At 35.7% G+C, this 23214-nt stretch overlaps 1 protein-coding gene across 1 annotated transcript in view; it reads right to left on the reverse strand.

Annotated features, from left to right (window-relative positions):
* Nucleotides 1–665: 665 nt before the first annotated feature.
* The window catches only part of dipk2aa (divergent protein kinase domain 2Aa), a 419818-nt gene continuing 397269 nt past the window's right edge, over nt 666–23214 (reverse strand). Inside the window, exons 3-4 of the mRNA XM_056471942.1 lie at nt 12049–12352; nt 666–2170 (exon numbers count right to left, since the gene is read on the reverse strand). Coding sequence (XP_056327917.1) covers nt 1830–2170; nt 12049–12352 — 645 coding nt within the window. The 3' untranslated portion in view covers nt 666–1829. The remainder of the gene's footprint in view (nt 2171–12048; nt 12353–23214) is intronic.

The raw sequence follows: 23214 nt of genomic DNA on the forward strand, positions 1-23214 counted from the left end.
AACAGCTATGAGGGATCAGTCAAGCATCAGATATTAGACACACACGCACACATACATACACACACGCTTCGCACACATGCACGCAAACACACCACATGCACACACGCATACACCACACAGGAATGGCACACACACACGCACGCACACATGCACACACACAAGCTTGCACACACACGCACACAAACACGCCGTGCACGCACACCACACATGCATGGCGCACTGGCGCACACACGCTTGCCACGCACACAAGTATGCCACACAAGTTTGCACACACGCCACGCACTGCACACTTGCAAACATGCACATCACACACACGTAGGCCACACATACACGCAAACGTGCATGCATGCCACACACGCATGCCACGTACACATGTTACCACGCACACACAAACATACAAACACCCATACAATCATGCCACAAATTCAAACATGATACACACACATCCACGCAAACACATGCCACTCACGCACGTTACACACCCACATGCCACGCACACACAAACACACACATAAGTCATGCACGCACACGCGTACCCACACCACACGTGTGTACACTGAGCACACCACACACACAATCACACGCGAACGCCATGCACTCAAACACATGTGTATGCCACGCACGCACGCCACGCATGCACACCCTACACGCGCACATCCCACACGCACACCACGCATGCAATCCACACGCACGCAGAAGAACACCACACGCACACACCACACACGCAAACACACACGAATGCCACGCACGCAATCCGCATGCACGAAGGCCACGTGCATACACCAAACACGCACACCACATGCAAACACGCACGCATGTACGCATACACACACGAATGCCATGCGCGTACATCACTCACGTAATCCACACGCACGCACATACACCACACGTACGCACACCGCAAACACACACATGCACGCACACTCAAACACGAACGGCACGCGCGTACACCACACACGCAATCCACATGCATGCACACACACAAACGTCACGCAAGTACGCCACACGTGCGCACACCACACACGCACGCAAAAAACGCGAACGCCACGCACGCATGCACACATGAACGCCACACATGCGCACACCACACACGCAAACACACACGAACGCCACGCACACACGCAAACACATACAAACACCACGCACGCATGCCACACGTGCGCACACTACACACGCAAACGTGCACGCAAACACACGAACGGCATGCACGCAATCCACATGCAAACACACGCACGCACATGAACGCCACGTGTGTATGCCACACACACCCCACTTGCACACATGCCACACACAAACCTGCACACACATCAAACACACACACGCAAACATGCCACATGTCAAACGCAAACACACACGAACGCAGACACGCGCGTACACCACGCACACAATCCACATGCAAACACACGCTCTCAAACACACGTACCCCAACCACGCAACCACACACACACACACACACACACACACACACACACACACGCCATGAATGCAAACGCACACGAATGCATACCGCACACGCATGCCACGGATGCATGTCACACACACAAACACGCACGCCACACATGATCACACACACACACACCCACACATGTGATAACAGCAGGTTGAGCCTCTAGTCTGCTGATTCTCACACAACCCTTGAATCCATGTAGATGTGCAAACTTCTTTAATAAGCCCAAACAGGACTACAGCCAACACTGGCATGATTGATAGCGGCAACAAAACAGCGACTCCCTTAAAGGTGTACCCATGAGTTCCAGAATCTGATAGTCTTTGTAGTTTATTGGAGGAGGGGGCTGTAAAAGTTCAGTGTCCCCCCTCCATTCTCAACACTACCTGTCAGCATTGCTCGTCTGAGTGAGTTGCGTGAGGAACTCGCGCAGTTCTTTAGCCGCCTGGAAGCGACCGTAGCGTTTCTGCGGCCTGGTGCACTCATCCAGCAGTGCTATGAGGCGGCCGTCTTTCACCACGTCCGGAGGGGGGTCGTGGAGGAGACCGCCGGTGCTGCCCCGCCAGCTGGAAAATCTGGAGAGCAGGTTCTGACACACGGCGTAATAGTTGTGGTCCACGGTGACCCGTGAGCAGAGAATGTCCTTGGAGAAGGAGAGACAGGCCTCTTTATCGCATTCCTCGTAGCGGCTCTCATACCATACATCGTAGCTCTCGGGTTTATCTAAGAGGAATAGAATAAAATAATGTCAAAAAGGTGCAGAATAGCTGTACGTGAGAATAAACCGTGAAATAGAGGATTGAGTGGTATTTGTAGATCATGCTATTTAGTGAAACAGGATATTTGAAGACTGAAAATTGAAGACAATGGTACAGATAAGTGGTGTAGTCCTTACTATACACATATATACCCAGTATGCTTACTTTTTTACACATATATACACACATATACATACATATATATACATATACATACATATATATACACATACATATATATACACATACATATATATACACATACATATATATACATATACATATATATACACATACATATATATACACATACATATATATACACATACATATATATACACATACATATATACATACATACATATATATACACATACATATACATATAAAAATATATATAAAATTAAAAAATATATATATAAATACATTTTTTACATAATAAAATTTTATAGAAAATAAATAAATTAATTAATTATTAAATAAAACAAAACTCATATGTAAATCAAACATAATTCAAAGGGCCCTAAATTATCCTTGATAGTTAATCCTTAATGTTTCATAATTTATTTATTTATTACATATTTATTGCCACATCAGCAACTTATGGCTATTTCGTGGCCAAATGTATATACATTAAAATATTACATGATAAAAACAAATTCGTATTATATAAAAAATAAATAAATAAATAAATTACTTAGACAAATATATAAAATATAAATAGATAAAATTTACAAAAAATTTATTCAAAGTTAAATATGGTTTTTCAGATCTATTTTTGATAAAAAATGTAAAACTCTTCCTGGAGGTACGTTTTTAAAAATGTCCATCAAAGTGCTCTCCTTATAAAAATCCTGTCTAACGGAATTTAAACTTCTACATTCCAACAAAATATGTTTAATGTTTCATAATTAAACAAAGTGACTTTTTTGTTGTAGTTTGAAACTATATATTTTCTGGGATGATTCAAATTCCAGGTAAAGAGCTGCCAGTCCCTTTAACTGTGTGGCATTATTTTCAAGTATATTATACAATTACATCTTGTTTCGAACTAATACAATTTTACTAAATCAATGGTCACTTTAATGTTAAACTATGAGCAGAATTTAACATGAAAAATTTGACCAGAAGTTCAATAATGCAATAAAAAAACATTAAAAAAATATCACGAGTGGATCACGAGCTATCGGCAACTGTTAATTAAATGATTTTTTTAAACAACATAGTGGTGATTTCATGTGATATTTCATCACAAGTTCACTATTCTATGCCCAGTTCTCATGCCAGTCAGCTGACTTCCATTCAACGCAGCTTTATCCCTCTCCCAGTCTTTTCTTCTAAAACAACTTCAAGATAGTCTCTAGCAAACAACAAAGAAGCTCTTTATCATTACACAGGGCTTTATTCTTTAAGAGGTTCCATATATAACTTGAACAACACAACAATCTGCAGAATAAAGATGCTGTTTCCATTCAGCTCTTCACCGGAGAAGACGACAAATCTTCTGACAGCAGGTGAATTTCTTTTCTTGGCCACCCATTTTAATGCTGAACAAATCAATAACGTCTAGGATCCTCTCAGAGGAGGGGTTTGGGTGCCGAAATAGCCTTGGCTGTGACATCTATTCATCAGCGAAACTATATTGAGTCATAAAGCGCTTAAAGACTGGGTGATCCGCCGTCTTGGTCATTTGACACAACTCAATATCGTGCCAATATCTAATTAGAGAAAATGAAGTCACAGTGCTGCCAATCACTCTCCAGGGAGCCAATTATAAGATCCAGAGGAGTTGATGCACCACAGCCAATCAGAACAAACTTTGGCTTTTGGTGCGTGTTAAAAATCACCTTCAGAGGTTTATTGAGGAACGGGATTAAATATGACTCACTTTCATGTTGCTGCACAGACTTTTTTTTGTGTAAACACGTGTTGTCTATTTGTGAAAAAAGTACAAAAGTTTTTTAAAAATTATGAAAAAAGTATATAAGTTAGAAAAAAAACCTTTCTAGATTAAAGGGCACCTATTTTACACATTTTTCAAGATTTAAGATAAGTCATCTGTGTCTCCAGAATGTGTCAGTAAAGTTACAGCTCAAAACACCCATCATTTAAATCGCATGTGTGAAAATATTTTGGCTTTTGAAGATGATGGAAGTTGTGGAGCCACCCAGTGGCGCCGCTGGCCGCCATGGACCCTATGACAAGCTGATATGAAGAGCAGGGGGGTGGGGGGCCGACGAGCCGAGATATTACAGCGGAATAATTTATACATATAATAACGAGCCATGGTCGACCCGGGCTCAAACAAACCTTGTCGTCGTCTTGATAAACAGCCACAAAGCCAAGAAGAAGAGTAGATTTACCCTGTGCCCCGTAGTTTTTTACGAGCCAGTCCGAGCGGTTTCGCTTTCTTGCTAGCGCTCGCACGCGTCTAACATTATATCTGAAATAACAAACATCTTGAGCTGATGATAATAACCTGCGCTTGATTATTGACGTGCTTTTAAAACCCGATCCTGTCAGACACTGACAAACGCGAGAGTGAAGCGTGAAGAAACAAAGGAGAAGCCTGAAAAAAAGGAGCACATTATTTTTCAGCAAACACTAACAAAATGCCATGTATAACTAACTTATTATCTTCACCTTTTGGACTAATATGAACTCAGAATGAGGGAATTACTCTCTAACAGAGGCTACATGTGCTGCTGAAGATTACAGACACAGATGAGAGGTTTTCACTGACTGTGGGCTATATATTGTGTTGATTTGAACCTAAATACGGACGGAAATGTCTGTTGTGTGTAGTTCTTCTGTAGTTGGTAACATATCTGAGAATTTAAGGGGCTGTATGTGTTTATATATGTTCATTTATTTAGTTATTTAATATAATTACAGACGTTACAGTAGGCTGTTTCGCACTGTCATTGATCTGCAGTTATAATCAACTCATGTTCATTGAAAAGTTAGTAATAAACATTTCTACACAAGTATTTATGTGTGAAAAGCATCTGTTTTGTGAGAAGCACTTCTCATATGATATGTAAGTGACCTATACAGCTTTATTGTAGACATTTCCTCGAGCGAGAATGACGTCGACTGAAACATTCTGTCATACACCACGCCCACCAAAAGGGTACCCTTGTTAGTGGAAACGCAAGCCTGATAAAGGTGACCCGTATCAAACCGAACCGTACCGTACCGTACCAGTCAGTGGAAACGAGCCATTAGAATCTTCCTAAGTTCCCCCCCCTAGCGGCGCCCCTGGAGCCACCTCAAGGTTTTCTTAGATTATTAAAGCTGTTTCATGTCACTGCTCATTTAGCCTGCATGAATGCATTGAGTGTGAACCTGCACAATCATTGTTAAAAGATCGGGATCTCAAATCAAACACGCACGCAACAAACTATAATAGATGATGATTTGCATATGTTTATAACTCCTTTAATGCACTGCATTCAAATCTGCTTTTGATCGAGAGAGATTTAGATTTGACACTTTTCAGTTAGTTACACGTTGCGAACAATCAAATAACAGAAGTACTGAGAGAACAGTTTGTAGTTCAGATATAAATATTGATGTTTATGGTAAAGATTAAAATCACTATTTAATGCAACTTGACACTATTGAAAGTTGTAGCAATTACATTATTTAACCAATAGGTGGCAAAATATATCACTGAATAATTATTTTTTGTTAATTATACATCTGGTAATGAAACAAAGTTTTACGAGTGAATTATTGAATCATTGTTATTTGAATCATTTCTGAATTATTGAATCATGATTGATAATGAAACTAAAAAATAAATATGATGAGTTGCACAAAACTACAATGTTAGATTTATACATTTAGTATTATCAGCAACTGTAGCAAAGTCTTTCAGCTTTATTAAAATTAAATTAGGGCTGGGCGATAAATTGATTTTTTCGATTAACTTGAGTGTAACGTTCTCATAGATTTGTTTAAAGAAAAATCTGTTTTCACCCTAACACGTGGGTTCTTGTAGTTTCCCCTGCACTGCCATAAAAAACACACAAACAACATGCAGCGAGTAGAGGAGAACTCGGAGAAATGCTGCGCTCTTTGAAATGAAGTGAAATGTAATGAAAAAAGACACGGACGCACAAACATGCCTGCCAAAAAAACAACAACAGCATAATTCAGGGCTCTCTGCAATCACCGCGATACGCACATTTGAAACTGTGTGCCACTCCTTGTATTTCTCACAGTTAGAAGTAATGGAGAAGACAATTAATGGAGAACCTGCGCATGAAAGGAACTGTTACCCATAGATAGGCCCACATGAAATCTGTGCGCCCAGAAATCTGCAGATTTTTTATTTTGTATTTACTTGTGTAAATGTGTGTAAATTCACCTTTATTCAGTTTTTAAATTCATTTCACTAATATTAATGTGATATAATAATTGTAATTCTAAAATGTTTATATGATTTATTTACAATACAGTTTGTAAAGTAATATTTACTGTCTTTCAGTAGATATATTATATGAGAGACTTGCTTTGTTTACCTAATAAGTGGATCTAACTGGATTTTATTTTATATATTACGCTTTTAGTTATGATACTCCCAAAGTCATTCCGCATATATCCACAGATTTTATTTTTACAAAAATTCTCCACAGAAATAGCAAAAATAGCTTCCCATAAATATATATACAGTAACTAGATTGCACTAGATGCAGATGCAATCTACCAGATGCAGAGCCCTGACGCAAATTACAGCAATAAAATGCAACCCACTAGCCTAATGTGAGTAATTTATATTAACTGATATAACACAAAATAAAAATGAATAAACCTCAATGAACGTTCATTAAAAAAAAACTTTTTTTTTTAATCCTTAAACATTATGAGTTCTTTCACTGCAGTTTACTTTTACTGTAACTGTATAAAATGTGCAATTAATACAATTGCTATTATTAAAGGCTTGTATGCGATTCTAAATTTGATCTATAAATGACAGCTTTTGTCTTTAGCATTTTATATCCTACAATTAATTATAATAATGATAAGGTTATAGGTACAGTATTTTTTTTTGGTGGAAAAAAAAAAAAGATTTAAACCGTAATTTTTCTTCTGTAAAAAAAAAAATTAAATAAAATAAATAAATAAATCATCGTTTTTTTTTTAAAGGCCATATTGCCCAGAGCTAGCTTCTAGCTGTTATGTTTTTTAATAAAGGGAAAGCAGATTACATATCTCTCCTCTCTTTTTTGCTGATCCGAAAAATGATGCGATCCGTGACTCCAACACCATAGTGTGATCCGAACCATGAGATTTGTGATCCATTACACCACTAATAAAAAAAAGATGTTTCTACACTGTAAAACCCAACAGTCAACTTTATCAAATGAATTGAGTGTAGTTAACTCAGAGTTTACTGAAAATTAATTCTACTCATTTGAAAAGAGTTTTGAACTCAGTGTTGAAGGTAATGAGTTAATTAAATACCTCATTACTTCAAGTTCATAGTACTCATATAGATTAGTTTTTTAACTTGAATGGTTTTTCGCAATCGGTTTTATCAATAAGTTAAGGCAACTTCTTGAGTTGCCTTAAGTTATTGGGTTTTACAGTACTCCGTTGGTTTGAGTTCTCTGTATTTGGGTTTTACGGTGTTAAAATTGCTTCGTTTACTCAAATGGATTAAGTTCACAGAACTCATTAGGTTTCATTTAGAAACTTAAATGGTTTGGTGCAATTGGTTTCCTCAAATGATTTGAGTTACCTTAACTTTTTGGGTTTTACAGTGTAGCGTGGAATCCCACAGTTCCCTTTTTTGCGCCGTAGTAAAGTAAACAATTTCCTTTTTTTGACATTGCACACTTTTAATGAAAATGGCAAACATATCGCTGTGTAAACCTTTTTAAAATATTTTATGATTATTATTATTATTATTACATGCTAAGATGTACATTAACTATGATTGATAAATTCTGTAAAATGATTTAGCTGTAAGTTCTAGTCCTCCTGGAGTTCTAGTCTAAAAAACAAACAGATAATGTCTCAAATGAAACCACCTCCATATGCATGGAAATCATTTCCGAAACCATGAACAGCAATCCTTAAAACCATCACGTTTTCAATTAATGCACTGAGATATTTAAAGATTTAATTAAATTTAAAATATGAATAAAAACCCATCTATCCGACATCCTCCACAAAATGACCTTGATGCCGAAACAGGTCCAGTGAAGTGCTTTGACATCAACCGCACATCAATTCAGCATGAAAATATAGAAAAAAGAAAATAATCTATAATTTCAGAAAGACCCATCTGCTAACACACACACACAAGCTCCATTCAGATAAATGCTGGCAGACTGAAGCAAATAGCCATTGTAATGTAGCACACATGCTCCAAGTTCATCCGCCAGCCCAGTTTGGCCTCACTGGATGGCAGATCCACTGGCACACATACTTGGTCCAGCACTGCACCCGTCCATGCCAACTCGCTGCCGTCCAGAATCAAAAGTGCAGCTTTGGGCCACATCCATCTGTTGCAATGCGAAACACTTACTCAAACATTAAACTAGCATTTAAATCCCACGCATTATCATATTAGGAGCTTTACCAGGGTCAGGCATTTAATTTTCCATTCACTTTTGGTCTTTGTAAAGGCAATTTGTATAATAACCTTATGAAAATGTTTCTTTGTTGTCTATTATGTTGAACAAATTACTATAATCAACCATGAAACTAGAGACAATCACCAATCAAGCTGAATTAAAGGAATAGTTTACCCAAAAATGAAAATAATTCCAGAATTTACTCACCTTAAAGCCATTCATGGTCTATAATATGACTTTTTCAGTCAGGCAAACACAATCTGAGTAGTTTTCAATTTTATCCTGGCTTTTCCATGCCGTATAATGATGTTGAATAGTGACTCTTAATTCAAAGTTTCCAAAAAGTGCATACATTTGTCATAAAACTAACCCACAAGCCACTGGTAAAAGCAGATTGATGTGCTCTTTTTGATTAAACACAAAAAATAATATTCTTAGGAAAACTGAAGACCATTGACCTCTATAGGAAAAACAAATACTACGGAAGTCAGTGGTTACAGATATTCAGCTTTCTTCAAAAAAAATCGTCTTTTGTGTTCAAATAAACAAAAAAAAAAAGTCAAACAGGTCTGGAAGTGAGAGAGTTTTGAATTCATTGTCATTTCAGCTTCTATGGCTATTTAAATGCAACATCGAATTCACAGGATTTTATAAATATCACTTTTCCATAATAAAAAAATAACAACAATACAAAAGACATCAACATCAATAAATAACACATAAATATAACATAAATTTGATTTAGAAATTCTTTCATTAAAGTCTTTTTTTTAGCACTGATCCCATTCTAACACAGGTTTGGAACGAGTGAATGAGTAAATAATGTAGGCAGGTATGCTTACTCGTTTCTAAAACGAAATTTAGTTTTGTAAGGGTGCAATTTTTAAAGTCGCAAAATCTGTGATTATTTGGATGCACTGTCAAACATGATAACAAGCATATAGATTTTAACATTTCTGGTCATTTGTAAGCACATTAAATTAAACAATGTGAAAAATGTAACAACCTAAATGTGAAGGTTTTCTTGTTGACCTTTTGGCTTTAGAGTTATTCGTGTTCTTAGGGCTCTATTTTAATGATCTAGGCGCAAAGTCTAAAGTGCATGGCACAATAGCATTAAGGGCGTGACCGAATCCACTTTTGCTATTTTAAGGAGGGAAATGTATAGTTTTAAGCATGGAAATGTATGGTTTTAAGCATGGAAATGTATGGTTTTAAGCATGAAAAAGCATGGGCTAACAGGGGTGTGCTTATTCTCTCAATGAGTTATGGATGTGTTTTGAGCATAAAGTGCATTAAACCAATCAGCGTCCCATCTTCCATTCCCTTTATGAGTTTTTTGCGTCGCGCTATGATGCATTTGCTATTTACGTGGAGGACTTTGTACGTGGAAAACTGAATGCTTCGCTAGCAAGAAAACAGTTAAGCAAACTATCGGCAGCACGATAATAAAAAAAACGAGCCTCCTTCATTCAGCCTATTTACTTTCTCTTTACTTTTAATCTTAACTTTACTCCTTTACTTTCGTGGATAAGAAAACAGTGTTGTTCACTGAAGAGATTCAATAGCCTACATATCTAATTTAGTTTAAGGGCAAAGATTTGATTCAAAACTATTACTGAATTCAATTCTAATTTCCAGACAACAAATAAATGAACAATAATAAAGAAGTGTGGTCAAAAACTGAGTTATATCTAAACACGCATCCTATTCTTATACCCCATATGGTGATGCATACGTCTCTAAAACCCGACAGGTGGACAAATCTAAACTTGTTTTTACTAAAACAAATATAAATATGCATTTAATAAATAATACTGCTAATGATAATAAACATTATACTAATACAAATTGTCATGAATAAACTGAAAAAAGGCATGGAGGCATGAAAAAGTCATGGAAGCAGTGGTTTTTATATTTATGTAGAAAATAATCATTTTTGTAACATTTGAATTATTTCATTTTTTTCATTTGTAAAGATATTTGTGTATTGCTGTACATCCTGTGTGCATTAAGCAATGTGCAATCGTTTGAACCCACATAAGCACATAACTAACGCGCTCTGCGCTGGGCTTGAGACCTGCTTTTAAATGGTCAGTGCTGCAAGTCTATTTCCATTCTTCAAGATCGCAACGCGCCAACGATGCGCTCTAACACACCTCCTTTCTAGATCAGCACACCCATGAGTCCACAAAGTGGCGCAAATGGAATTTCTATTTAAAACAACGTGGAGGAACATGAAAATTAGGGTTGCGTTGGTCTGAAAATAGCAACAAGTCGCGCATTACACGTCTTGCGCCGGGTGTAAGATAGGGCCCTAAATGGCAAAAACGTTTGATGTTATTGTTTCAATCTTAAAAGTAGATTATCGTCAGTGCTTTACTCATGTACAATTGTTTGCAGTGTGTTTGGATGCTTAAAAGTTTAAGATTTTATATAGAAATAATCTCATTTTATTTAAGATGCAGTAGTTATTTTCTTAATTTGTCATGACAACCGATACCTTTATTGGAAAAAATGGTAACATTATTAAGGAGGTTAGCATAGTGCATTGTACTCTGTGACTGTGCTTGGTCTTCCTTTGATGCTGATAAAACCACATCAAACCTGTAGCTCTTTTATAAAATAGTAGTAAATCACAGTTTAAACCAATTTTGATCAGAAAAATAGCAATTCGATTTTGTTTACAAATCGTGCAGCCCTAAAATAATGCCAGATTTTTCAGTTTTTGGGTGAACTATCCCAATTTAGGGTTTAATTGTGCAGGAACCATTTATTCCACCTTATCTAGAGTTTTAAAGTTAGTTTTATGCACTCTGATTTAATTATTTCCTCAAGCCCCAGTTAATTTCTGACCCTGGGCTCTATTGAGTTCCAGGAAAGCGGTCGGTGTAGAGTTCTTCCTGACAGGTATAGATTTCTTAAAAGTCCCAAAAAAAGAAACAGCAATGAGACTTTAATTACCAGCCTGGGAGCATGGGGAGGCCAATGCAGGATTCCACCTGGTCTGTGAGACTGTGATAATTCAGTTTAAGGAACATTTATGTTGACTGGGAAAGCAAAGTACAGCAACAAACAGGCCAGAAAAACAGGTGCTCCAGCCCATAGGAGGGAAAACCGAAAGTGGGTCAGAATATTTAAGTTGACACACACACGTACACACTCTCTAACCTGAATAACAGCTTCCTGTGCAATTTATTCATGTCGTAAAGTAAACCTTGCACAGAGATGCAGGGATGAGGTCATTACTTACTCTGCTTCACCAATCTTTTGTCCACCACGATCACGTTTTCAGCATCGATGACGATGACTTTTCCATCACGGGGCCCGACTGCGAAATTGTCGAAGCTGACATCCAGGAGGTAAAGGGCGAAGTCAAAGTCATTGTTGGTCAGCTGCTCGGCGATGTCCATCAGCTGCTTGGCAAGATCTACTCTTTTCTCCCAGGGCGCATTGTAGAAGCTCCAGAGCTCCTCGCCCACGTAATTCACCGCCACCATCCGGCCGCAGGCCCCCAGGTATTTGGCGAACGGCCAGCCCTCATCTGAGGGAAAACTCTGCAGAGATGAAACAGGAGGACAGAGTCAAAGTGAGAACGTGCTGCACAGTTCACAAACACGATGAAGAAGAAAACAATGCCCTCACAACATTTTAAACAAAAGATGCGCCTTAAAGTCCACATGAACCGGAAGCTGCGACCGTTTTTTTTTGTTCCGAATTGTAACGTAGTCCTAGAGAAACTAAATATTAAATGACAAAACAGTGGGTGTGGTTTGTTTTTTTCTACTGTATGCTGATTGGATATAGTAAAGCAGTCATTTAATTCATTAGACACCTTGTCCTTGCAATAGGATTGTTTGAGATGGGCAAAATCATATCAATTGTGTCCGACTTTCATCCGCCTCGCTCTGATGTTTTTTTTTTTCATGAGGTCATTTATCTGCAATAAAAAACACGAGCGTGATCTCCGCCACTGGTGACGTTTACAGGGCGGCAAAACATCAAGATTCGAGAAGTGTCTGACTTCTGATGTATTTTTTGAGCCCTCCTCTTACTGCACCGCCTGCCCTCGTCTACATTGCAGTGAAGCCGAGGCGCATCTTAAACAAGCCTAATTTCTGTTAGCTGGGCATGGTTAATTAAATTAGCCACTTTTTCTATATCCCAGACAGACGTAATCTCCATTTCTGATTTAGATTTTAGATTACAAGGGCAAACACGCACAGATTGTTCGCCACAAAACTATGTTCAATATCAAAATCAGTATTGTTAGGTTTGATTTCATTTGTATTTTAAGATTTTAATAAACTGTACAGTTATTAGATTGGAGCAAAGTAGTTGTACCAAACTTTTCTTTTTTATAGTGCTGTGGATATTCGATAACCCCATTTCGAGTTGAGTCATTAAAAATAGAGTGACCATTAAAGTTTAATCTCAGGGATTCAAATAATTTAGAGGACAAAACACAGCATTCGGCAATCAGTCGCAGCCTTCAACATCTGCCCTCTGGGGTCTGGACTGAAGAGATGGAAAGGAGGATTCCTGCTCTTCTTAAGATAGCATATGATTTGGGAAAAAAAAAAAAAATATATATATATATATATATATATATATATATATATATATATATATATTTGTGGCGGGGCCAGAAATGTTAAAGTGAGATGACCTTGGTGAAATTGGGCAGACCTTTGTGCCTACTCTTAAACTAGGTGTTTAATAACTAGTTTCTTATAATGTATATTCAGCCTGATCTGACGAGAAAACGTAAGTATTTTACGTTTTATCAGTTTCGTGGCTAATTCGTACAAATTTGTACGAGTTCAGTTGTACGATTTTAAAAACGAGGCGTGGCACCTAACCCCACCCCTAAACCCAACCGTCATTGGGGGATGAGCAAATCATACTAAATTGTATGAATTAGATCGTACGAATTCATACGAATTAGCCACAAAATCAAAAAGTTACGAATTGCCGTGAGATTGTGTTGGTATATTTCATCGCTGATTATATAGTATTTGATTTAATTTGAGTATCCAACAATCATTTCGCAATAAAAAAATGTTTGCAAAAATGTGTCTATAGTGCTAAATCATACACTTAGTCATGAGACCTACAGAAAGCAGACCTTATTGTTAAAGACGAAAAAACTAAAAATAACGATTTTTTTATACAATCTTGATATTTGTAAAGGCAGAAACAAGAAGATAAAGAAAATATGACCTAAGTGTTTATTTGCTTTATCATAAGCAATTGCCAATAAAATTAGACTGAAGCAACATGGGTATATTTGCTAGATTGAGCAATTATTTATTAAAATAAAATTACGCAATCTCAAAATGTGAAATTTGAATGTAAAAACAAAAAATGACAATAAAAACAATGGTTTGACCTGTTACATGAAATTATGCTACATGAAACGCACCTGCTAAAAACAGTTGACAGGCTTAATTTTCAAAGTCATTCTCTGCCAATGAGGTGCACTTATAGACCAGGAATAATCCCATCATGAACACTGAGTATGTTGACGCCAATAATACGATTTTAATATGATTAAGACAATACTCTGATCAAGAAACGAAACCAGCGCTTTTTAATTAATTTAATCAGATTAAGGACAAAATCGAACTCAACAGAATTCGAATTAAGACATGTGGAGTGCTGATTTTAGTCGCATTATTGAAGTGCACTACAGACAAGTAAACACTGCAATCAAACTATTACCGCAGAGTAGGCTTTTCGACGTATTTTGCGACAGTATAGTCTATACACACACGGCTGTTTGACACTATTCTCTGCACCTACAGAGTCAGTGAAGGACCACAGACACCTGCATTGCAAAATGCAAACAATGCGCTCACAAAACAATACAATCCATTATAATCTCATGATCTTTGAGTTCAGACCACTGTTTCAGCTCTAGATTCTAACAAAAGCTTTTCATAAGCTAAGCTGCCCACACATTACAAAAAAAAAAAACTTACTACTTTTAGTAGATTTTACTAGAAATATTATGGCTTTGTCACATATGTTGGTTATAGTGTATATTACTGGGCATTAAACATCAATTCTTCAACAAAACAAATCCAATATGTGCTTTTTCTTTGACTAAAGTGTGCATGAAGATGTTCTTTCAGTGGTTATTTTTTTTCTGCCACAAAGAATAAAAGTAAAACTAAATGCAATTGAGGTAAAACCATCCATGTTCCTGAATTCCAATCTAAATTTTAGGATTAATAGACTAGTTGAATTATAGATGTTTCGGAGAAACCACCCAGTCTTTGTGACAGAGTCAGAAAAGAACATGGAGTCACTAGATTTTAGAGTACCGCTGGGAACAAGTCATCGTGAAGTTTCTCTGAAAGTGCCAAATGTCTTTGGAAGGCCATGTCCTATGTGAGAACGAGGTTGAATTGTTTCTGAAAAAAAAGCTTCACTGTGCAAAAACTGTTGCCCCTATGCTCTGTTGTTGAACTTTATAAATAAAATATTACCCCCAAAATCTGAACTGGAGTCAATTCCACACAGATTTATTATGAGATAGACACAGTACAGTACTGGTCTTTCCATTTATATAACAGTGTGGCCAACTTGAACTGTTACGCAAATCTGAGTGCTCGTGCAGTGCACGATACTGGAAAAACTGACATTGCAATATTTTGAATTCTATGATTAATGCAACATGAATACAATTTGATCAGGTGACTTGAATAGCTCAATTGGGAAAGAATTGCTAATTTTACATTGATTCGGATGATTTTGTTGGGGAGCGTAAACATACAATATAATAAACACATTGCAAGCATAGATAAATGCATGAGAGCAAGGTTACGAATTAAATAAACCATGCATTATGGTTTCCTGGGTAATCTAATGTTATTCAGACATATACATACAAACATACATACACAAATACATATCTATCTATCTATCTATCTATCTATCTATCTATCTATCTCTCTCTATATATATATATACATATATATCTATATATCTATATCTATATCTATATCTATATCTATATATATATATATATATATATATATATATATATATATATATATATATATATATCTATCTATCTATCTATATATATATCTATCTAAATATCTCTCTCTCTCTCTCTCTCTCTCTCTCTCTCTCTCTCTCTATATATATATATATATATATATATATATATATATATATAATGGTTTATTATACTTTTGAAGGTCATCTGACTTAGTCCTTGACTAAAGTCACAGCTCTTTGGGTAAAGAAATAATGGTAAGTGTTTGTTAGAGTCTCTGTGTATAACAAGAATAGCATTTCAAGTTATGAAAAAATAACAGAAAAAGATTGTTTCTGGAGCATGTTAATGTTTTATATATATATATATATATATATATATATATATATATATATATATATATAAAACATTAACATGCTCCAGAAACAAACTTTTTCGTTTTCTGTTATTTTTTCATAACTTGAAATGCTTTTCTTGTTATACACAGAGACTCTGACAAACACTTACCATTATTTCTTTACCCAAAGAGCTGTGACTTTAGTCAAGGACTAAGTCAGATGACCTTCAAAAGTATAATAAACCATTTTCCAAGAAATGGTGAAGAGCATCACATTGCCAAGAGAGGTCAGAAAGATCCTCAAATGCATTTCTGCAGCAAGTGACTCTAAAAAAACACAACACTAACTTGAAGGAAAATTACCAACATGAAACAGCAGCACACATTCCATCGCAAATTAAATTAGAGGTGACTGTTTGTCAAGTATTGTCACTTGAAGCCGCAGGGAGTCTCTGCGAAACGTGCTTTCAAAAGTAATAAAAATCAAACTGATTGCATCTCAGTGTTGTTAGATTGGTAAAGCATGGAACTGGTAACAAACAAAAGCAACACACAGAAGTGTGTAGGGAGAACAGAAGTTATTTGTTTTTCCAACCTTGTGGAAATTCTAGCTCATCAGGAGTGTGTGTGTGTGTGTGTGTGTGTGTGTGTGTGTGTGTGTGTGTGTTTACGCTGAACCTTTTCACAAACTCTAACAATGGCCGCATGATTGTGTGATGCAGGGAATGGGTGGTTAGAAGCAGGTGAAGGCTTGTTTTAATAAACGAGCAAACATGCATGATGACAGATGACCAGGTGCTTGTCATGTATATTTCAGTGACACTTTTTTAATCTGAAGCTGTTGATTGGTTATAAGCAGTGTAACAGCAAAAGAATAAATAAAATAATTATAATAATAACAAAAACAAAAAATAATGAATATATAATATTAAATAAATAAACAATCAATGAATGAATGTAAAAAATATAAACAATAACAAATAAATCAATTTAAAAATGATTGACTGTGTTATAAATGTATGCTTGTCAGCTTTAATTTTATTACATTTTAGATGAATTCAATAAATAAAATGCGACTCTGGACCATGAAACTAGTCATAACGCTCAGGATTTGATTTTTCTTTTTTTTTTTTTTTTTTTTTTTAGAAATTGGGGCTTATACATAATCTGAAAATGAATAAAAAGCCTTTCTAACGATGTATTGTTTGTTAAAATAAGAAACATCAGGCTAAGGAACAACTGTTTGAAAATCTGGAATCTGAGGGTTTACAAAATGTTGTAATCTTTTCTTAATTTTTTTAAACATTAAAAATCTTTATTTAATTTATGATTTTTTGGCATGAGAAAAACAGGTGTTTTTAATTAAGACATTTAATTAAAATCTGGAAAATCTGGAATCTGAGGGTCAAAGAATATTCTAAATATTGAATTGAATAAAAATCACCTTAAATCAAGTTTAAAGAGGCTAAATTAGGATCCCAGCGATGAATATTATGAGTAAAAATTCAGTAGTTTGATATTAATATAGTGGGATTTTACAAAGTGCTGAAATCTTTACTAAATATTTTAAAGATTCTTGGCATTTTCAGATTTAATGCATTGTTTACTAGTATTTATTGTTATTATCTTTTGTGGTCCAAAATATGTCTAGAATATTAATATGGAAAAATAAATATCTCATAAAGCTTCATACATTACTGTAAACAACAACAAAAATTTATTAAAAAGATGATGAAGAAGATTGCTTTATTTATTTTTTTATTTTAGTTAGTTGTTTATATATATATATATATATATATATATATATATATATATATAATATATATATATGTAATATATGTAATATAAATATATATATATATATATATATATATATATATATATATATATATATATATATATATGTAATATATGTAATATAAGATTATATATATTATATATATATCTATATATATATATATATATATATATATATATATATATATATATATATATATATATATATATATTTCATGGCAAGATACATAAAAACATTACATGATAAGAACAAGTTCATATTTCAATAAGAGTTGATACACAAACAAATAAATAAATAGATAAATAAATAAATAGATAAATAAAACTATATTAAAAGTTAAATACGATTTTTCAATTCAATATTTCATAAATTACTTAAAATTTGTCCTGGTGAAACCTTTTTAAAAACATCCATCAATATGTTTTATTATAAAAATCTCATCTAATGGCACTTAAACTTTCACATTCTAATGAAATTTGTTTTAAGGAGAGAGAGCTTGACAGTAATTTCATGTTGGTGGTGCATTGTTATTCAATGAATTCAAATCAGTAAACCTAGAGTGACCAATTCGGCAAAATTAATATTTTTATACATTTTTTTAAAGTAAAATTTTAGAAATTTAGAAAGCAAAATAAGAGAATGTAAGAAAGAAGTACATTTTAAAGGATCAGCAAGTACTGCAGATCATATATTTGGTGGTCAACCATCTGTTTGTGTCAAGACACCAATTTAGTATCGATACCAACTGCCTGGCGCTTTCCTGATGCTAAAACTTTGGTATCAGTCCAACCATAGTTACTGTAGTGGACACTTTAATGAGATCTGGGCAAGAAACCCAAAGGCTGCTTCCAACCTTGATAGGGCCAACTCCAGAATTTGAGAGTTAGTTGGATTACTAATGGCCAAGAGTCTCAACCTCTGGCAGCCTCAGATAATATCCCTGTAATATCTGCACCGCAGTTTCTTTAAATACATCTTTAAACACATCTTCCACAACTAACAACTAAGAGTGTCACGCATTTGGGTTATAAATCTCCTGTCTACAGTTTGCTCACCATCTCGGCAATTATATAGTCTGTCAAACTGGTGCTGAAGGGTGAGGAGGGAATATCGACTCTGCACAGATGGCTATGCTCTAAGTGACAAACTGGTAAAAAATACAGCAGTGCTATTTTATAAATATGGGCACATTTTGGCCCAGCCACTGATGCTCATGTGGGTAATCCTGGTTCAAATCCAGCCTGTAATGTTTTCTGATAAGTTCCCTTCCTTTATTAAATGACTTCATGCACAATAAACTTTTCAGGACAAAGTAGGGATATTGAAGAAGAAAAAAAAAAAAAAAGAAATAAGCAAGATCAAGGTTTCTGTGGGTTTCACAAAGTAAAATGTATATGTTGGCAGAGATAGCAAAAGTACACACATGCTTTACTTAAGTAATTGTACAGATACTTATGTTAAAGTTGAAGTACTGACTACACTTTTGTACTCAAGTAAAAGTAAAGAAGTATGGCTAGAAATATGTAATTAAGTAAAAATTATTCATTACTATCCCTGTTTAAGTTTCGCGGTGGTAACTACACTGCACATCATGTATACATCTATACAGTATAACTTGCATTTGTCATTTTTTTGTAAAGATTGTTTCCAATTTTCAGCTGCAAAGTAGCCAAGCAACATCACTACAATATTGTCTAACAACACTCAGGGCTATATTTTGACAATCCATGCGCAAAGTCCAAAGCGCAGGGCGCAAACGCATAAAGGGCGTGTCAGAATCCACTTTTGCTATTTTAAGGACAGAAAAATCCGCTTTGCGCCGTGGCGCATGGTCTAACAGGGTTGAGCTTATTCTCTTAATGAGTTATAGGTGTGTTTTGAGAATTAACCAATCAGAGTCTCATCTCCCATTCCCTTTACAAGTCAGTTGCGCCGCGCCATAACGCATTTGCTATTTACATGCCGGACTTTGTAAGTGGAAAAACTGAACCCTTCACTAGAGAGAAAATAGTTTAAACAGACCATCTTAAAGTGCGAGAATGAGAGATGAGCCTCCTCATTCTTTACTTTCGCTTTCACTCTCGTGGATAGGGAAACTTGTTGTACGCACAGACATCCATTAGCCTAAACATAATTAATTTTGTTTGTTAAGTGCAAAAATTTGTTTCAAAACTATTTCTAAATTCAGTTCTAATTTCGAGCAAACGAATAAATGAACAATAATAATGAAGTGTGGTCAAAAAACTGGGTTATATCCAAATACACATGCTATACCCCATATGGACAGCTGAGCAAATTGTCATAAATAAACTGAAAAAGCCCCCCGAGATGAAGGCATAAAAGTAGGGTTTTTATATTTATGTAGCCTAAAAAATAATATTTTTTGTAATATTTTAATCCTTTATTTTTCATTTGTAAAGATATTTGCGTATTGCTGTACACCCTGTGTGTATTAAGCAATGTGTAAGCGAGGCACACAACTAACGCACTCTGCGCTGGACAATAGACCAGCTTTGATCTGGTCTATTGAACCATCTATTTAAGTTCCTCAAAATAGCAACGCGCCTCAACACGCCTCCTGTTTTAGATCAGAACGCCTATGGGCACACAAATGAGTGCAAATGCATTTGTTATTTAAACAGCGTGGCGCAAAATGTCAAAATGACTTGCGCCGAGCTGAAACTAGCAAACAACAATTGCGTCGCGCCTTGTGCCGGGTGTATGATATATGGGCCCTTAGTGTTTCCCCTAGGTTTACAGTTTGGGGCCGTGGTGCGCCGCGGCGTAATGCAGCACGGCTTGGCATGAAGTCATGTTCTTAATTTGTTTCTTTTAATGACAGCATTAAAAAACTGAACAATTATTTCAACTGTACAACTGACTGTACAAGCTAAAAATTAACATTTATTTTTAGATCTTTTTTTTTATCCACAAAGTGTGCAGCTTTTGTGCCTGCAGTGTATATTGGGTTTAATTACTTACTAAATACAGTATACTTTTATACTTGACCTTTATTTAAGAATACTTATTTTCCCAAGGGTGTATTTACTGACTTACCCAGATCAGTCTTGTACAGCCAGCGGGAGTATTGCTGCTCTGACAGCCAATTTGGAGCAAAGCTAGGGATGCTCTGATCAGGATTTTTGCAGCTGATATTGAGCACCGATTCCTTGTCATGGTGATCGGCTGATACTGAGCACAGATTCTAATGCTTCAAGCTTTATAATGCATTGAGCACATTTTCCCTCCAAGTATGAATCTTAAGAGAAGATCTTGCCTTACCTGAGAGAATAAATGAAGGATGCTGCATATAATCCCTTAAACACGTCTTTTATAACCATTTAGGTGTAAGCGTGTCATGGCCAGAAGCAGCTTTACAGAAAATAATTCATTCCCTTCAGTTTACTCTGGCTTAATCTCTTATTTATCAGGGGTTGCCACAGCAGAATGAACTGCCACAGAAAATAATAAAACAGATATAAAATTGTTATGAAAAATTACAATGCAATTTGGAAACATTGCAAATGATGAGAGAAGAATTCAACATCACTCAATCAAGAACAAGTTTGAAGCGTATGTTTGATGCATAAGAATTAAAATGCAGCACACCTATAAATCTAATACTCCTTGACTAAAAGGAAAGAGGTCTATAAACTACTGTTTATAGCAATGAGTGTATTACAAGAATTTACTTTTATTACATATTCAAGTTAAAAAATAAAGATTTATTTATCTAATAATTCCATCCAGCTTTTAGTGAACTTGCAATATTGTCAAAACACAAAACTTTCAGTTGTTATATATGCAGGATTGTTCAAATATTTGTTCAAATATAACTAATGACAGCAGATCACTCAGAGATGGAGGGATTTGCAATCTTTACTGATCTATTTGTTTAACCAAAGAAATGTATTGCTTAGAACATGTGCCTCTCGTGATCTGTTGTCTTGCTCATTCACTCTCGTCACCATGATTTACGAGTATTTGAACCCATTTTGGGGGATCACGGGGTCTGTAAAAGTTTGCGGGAGCGGTCAGGTTGGATGAGACGCTAGATAGAGGTAAAAGCGTCACAGCAGCTCAAGACACTGGAGATACAATGGCTGCACTTGCAATAAAGAATGCATCACTCGCGCGGGTCATGCCAATAAACTAAACAGAGCTCCCATCGCATCTGTATATATTTTAGCTGCTGCCCATTACGCTCCCACACATCATTTACCTTTGTTTTGGCTGCTGTAGGCAATGCATAACATAAAGAAGTGCACGTGCGTCTTTGCTCCTGTCAGATGTGGCGCGCAGTCTCATTCCCATACAGCTGAGAGTGGCCGTGTAGAACTCCACTGTGCGCGATTCAGAGAGCAGAAATTTGTAATCACGCGACCATGTAGAGACAGAAATCACATGGGGCGCCCCTTTATATAATGATGAGGAAACACTAAATACTGCTCAAAAAGTTACCTGTGTGTCATCACCTGGACACAAAAGTTAAAATAACGGCTGTTAAAGAACATCAGCTGCCATATATAGTATACTTGTTCGTATACTCTTAATGGTAATTCTGTAGGCCTAAATATTTAAACAAATAAATGTCTTAAATTTAACATTTCATTTTGTCCAAAACATATTTCATTTTTTTTTTCTTTTGATAAAAAACAAGGAAACTGAATGTATTTGACTGCATTGTATTGTGCACATACACTCACCGGCCACTGTATTAGGTACACCCGTCCAACTGCTCATCAACGCAAATTTCTAATCAGCCAATCACATAGCAGCAACTCAATGTATTTAGACATGTTTATCTATCCATCTATCCATCCATCTATATATATATATATATATATATATATATATATATATATATATATATATATATATATATATATATATATATATATATATATATATATATATATATATATATATAAAACTCAATGCTTGTAGGCATGGTCAAGACGATCTGTTACAGTTCAAACAGAGCATCAGAAAGTTGTCAGTCCCAGACGGGCTGGTCTGAGTATTTCAGAAACTGCTGATCTACTGGGATTTTCACGCACAATCATTTCTAGGGTTTACAGAGAATGGCCCGAAACAGAGAAAATATCCAGTGAGTGGCAGTTCTGTGGGCGCAAATGTCTTGTTGATGCCAGAAGTCAGAGGAGAATGACCAGACTGGTTGGAGCTGATAGAAAGGCAACAGTAACTCAAATAACCACTCATTACAACCGAGCTATGCAGAAGAGCATCTCTGAATGCACAACACGTCAAACCT

Source organism: Danio aesculapii, chromosome 2 (assembly GCF_903798145.1).
Source record: "Danio aesculapii chromosome 2, fDanAes4.1, whole genome shotgun sequence".
Taxonomy (NCBI): domain Eukaryota; kingdom Metazoa; phylum Chordata; class Actinopteri; order Cypriniformes; family Danionidae; genus Danio; species Danio aesculapii.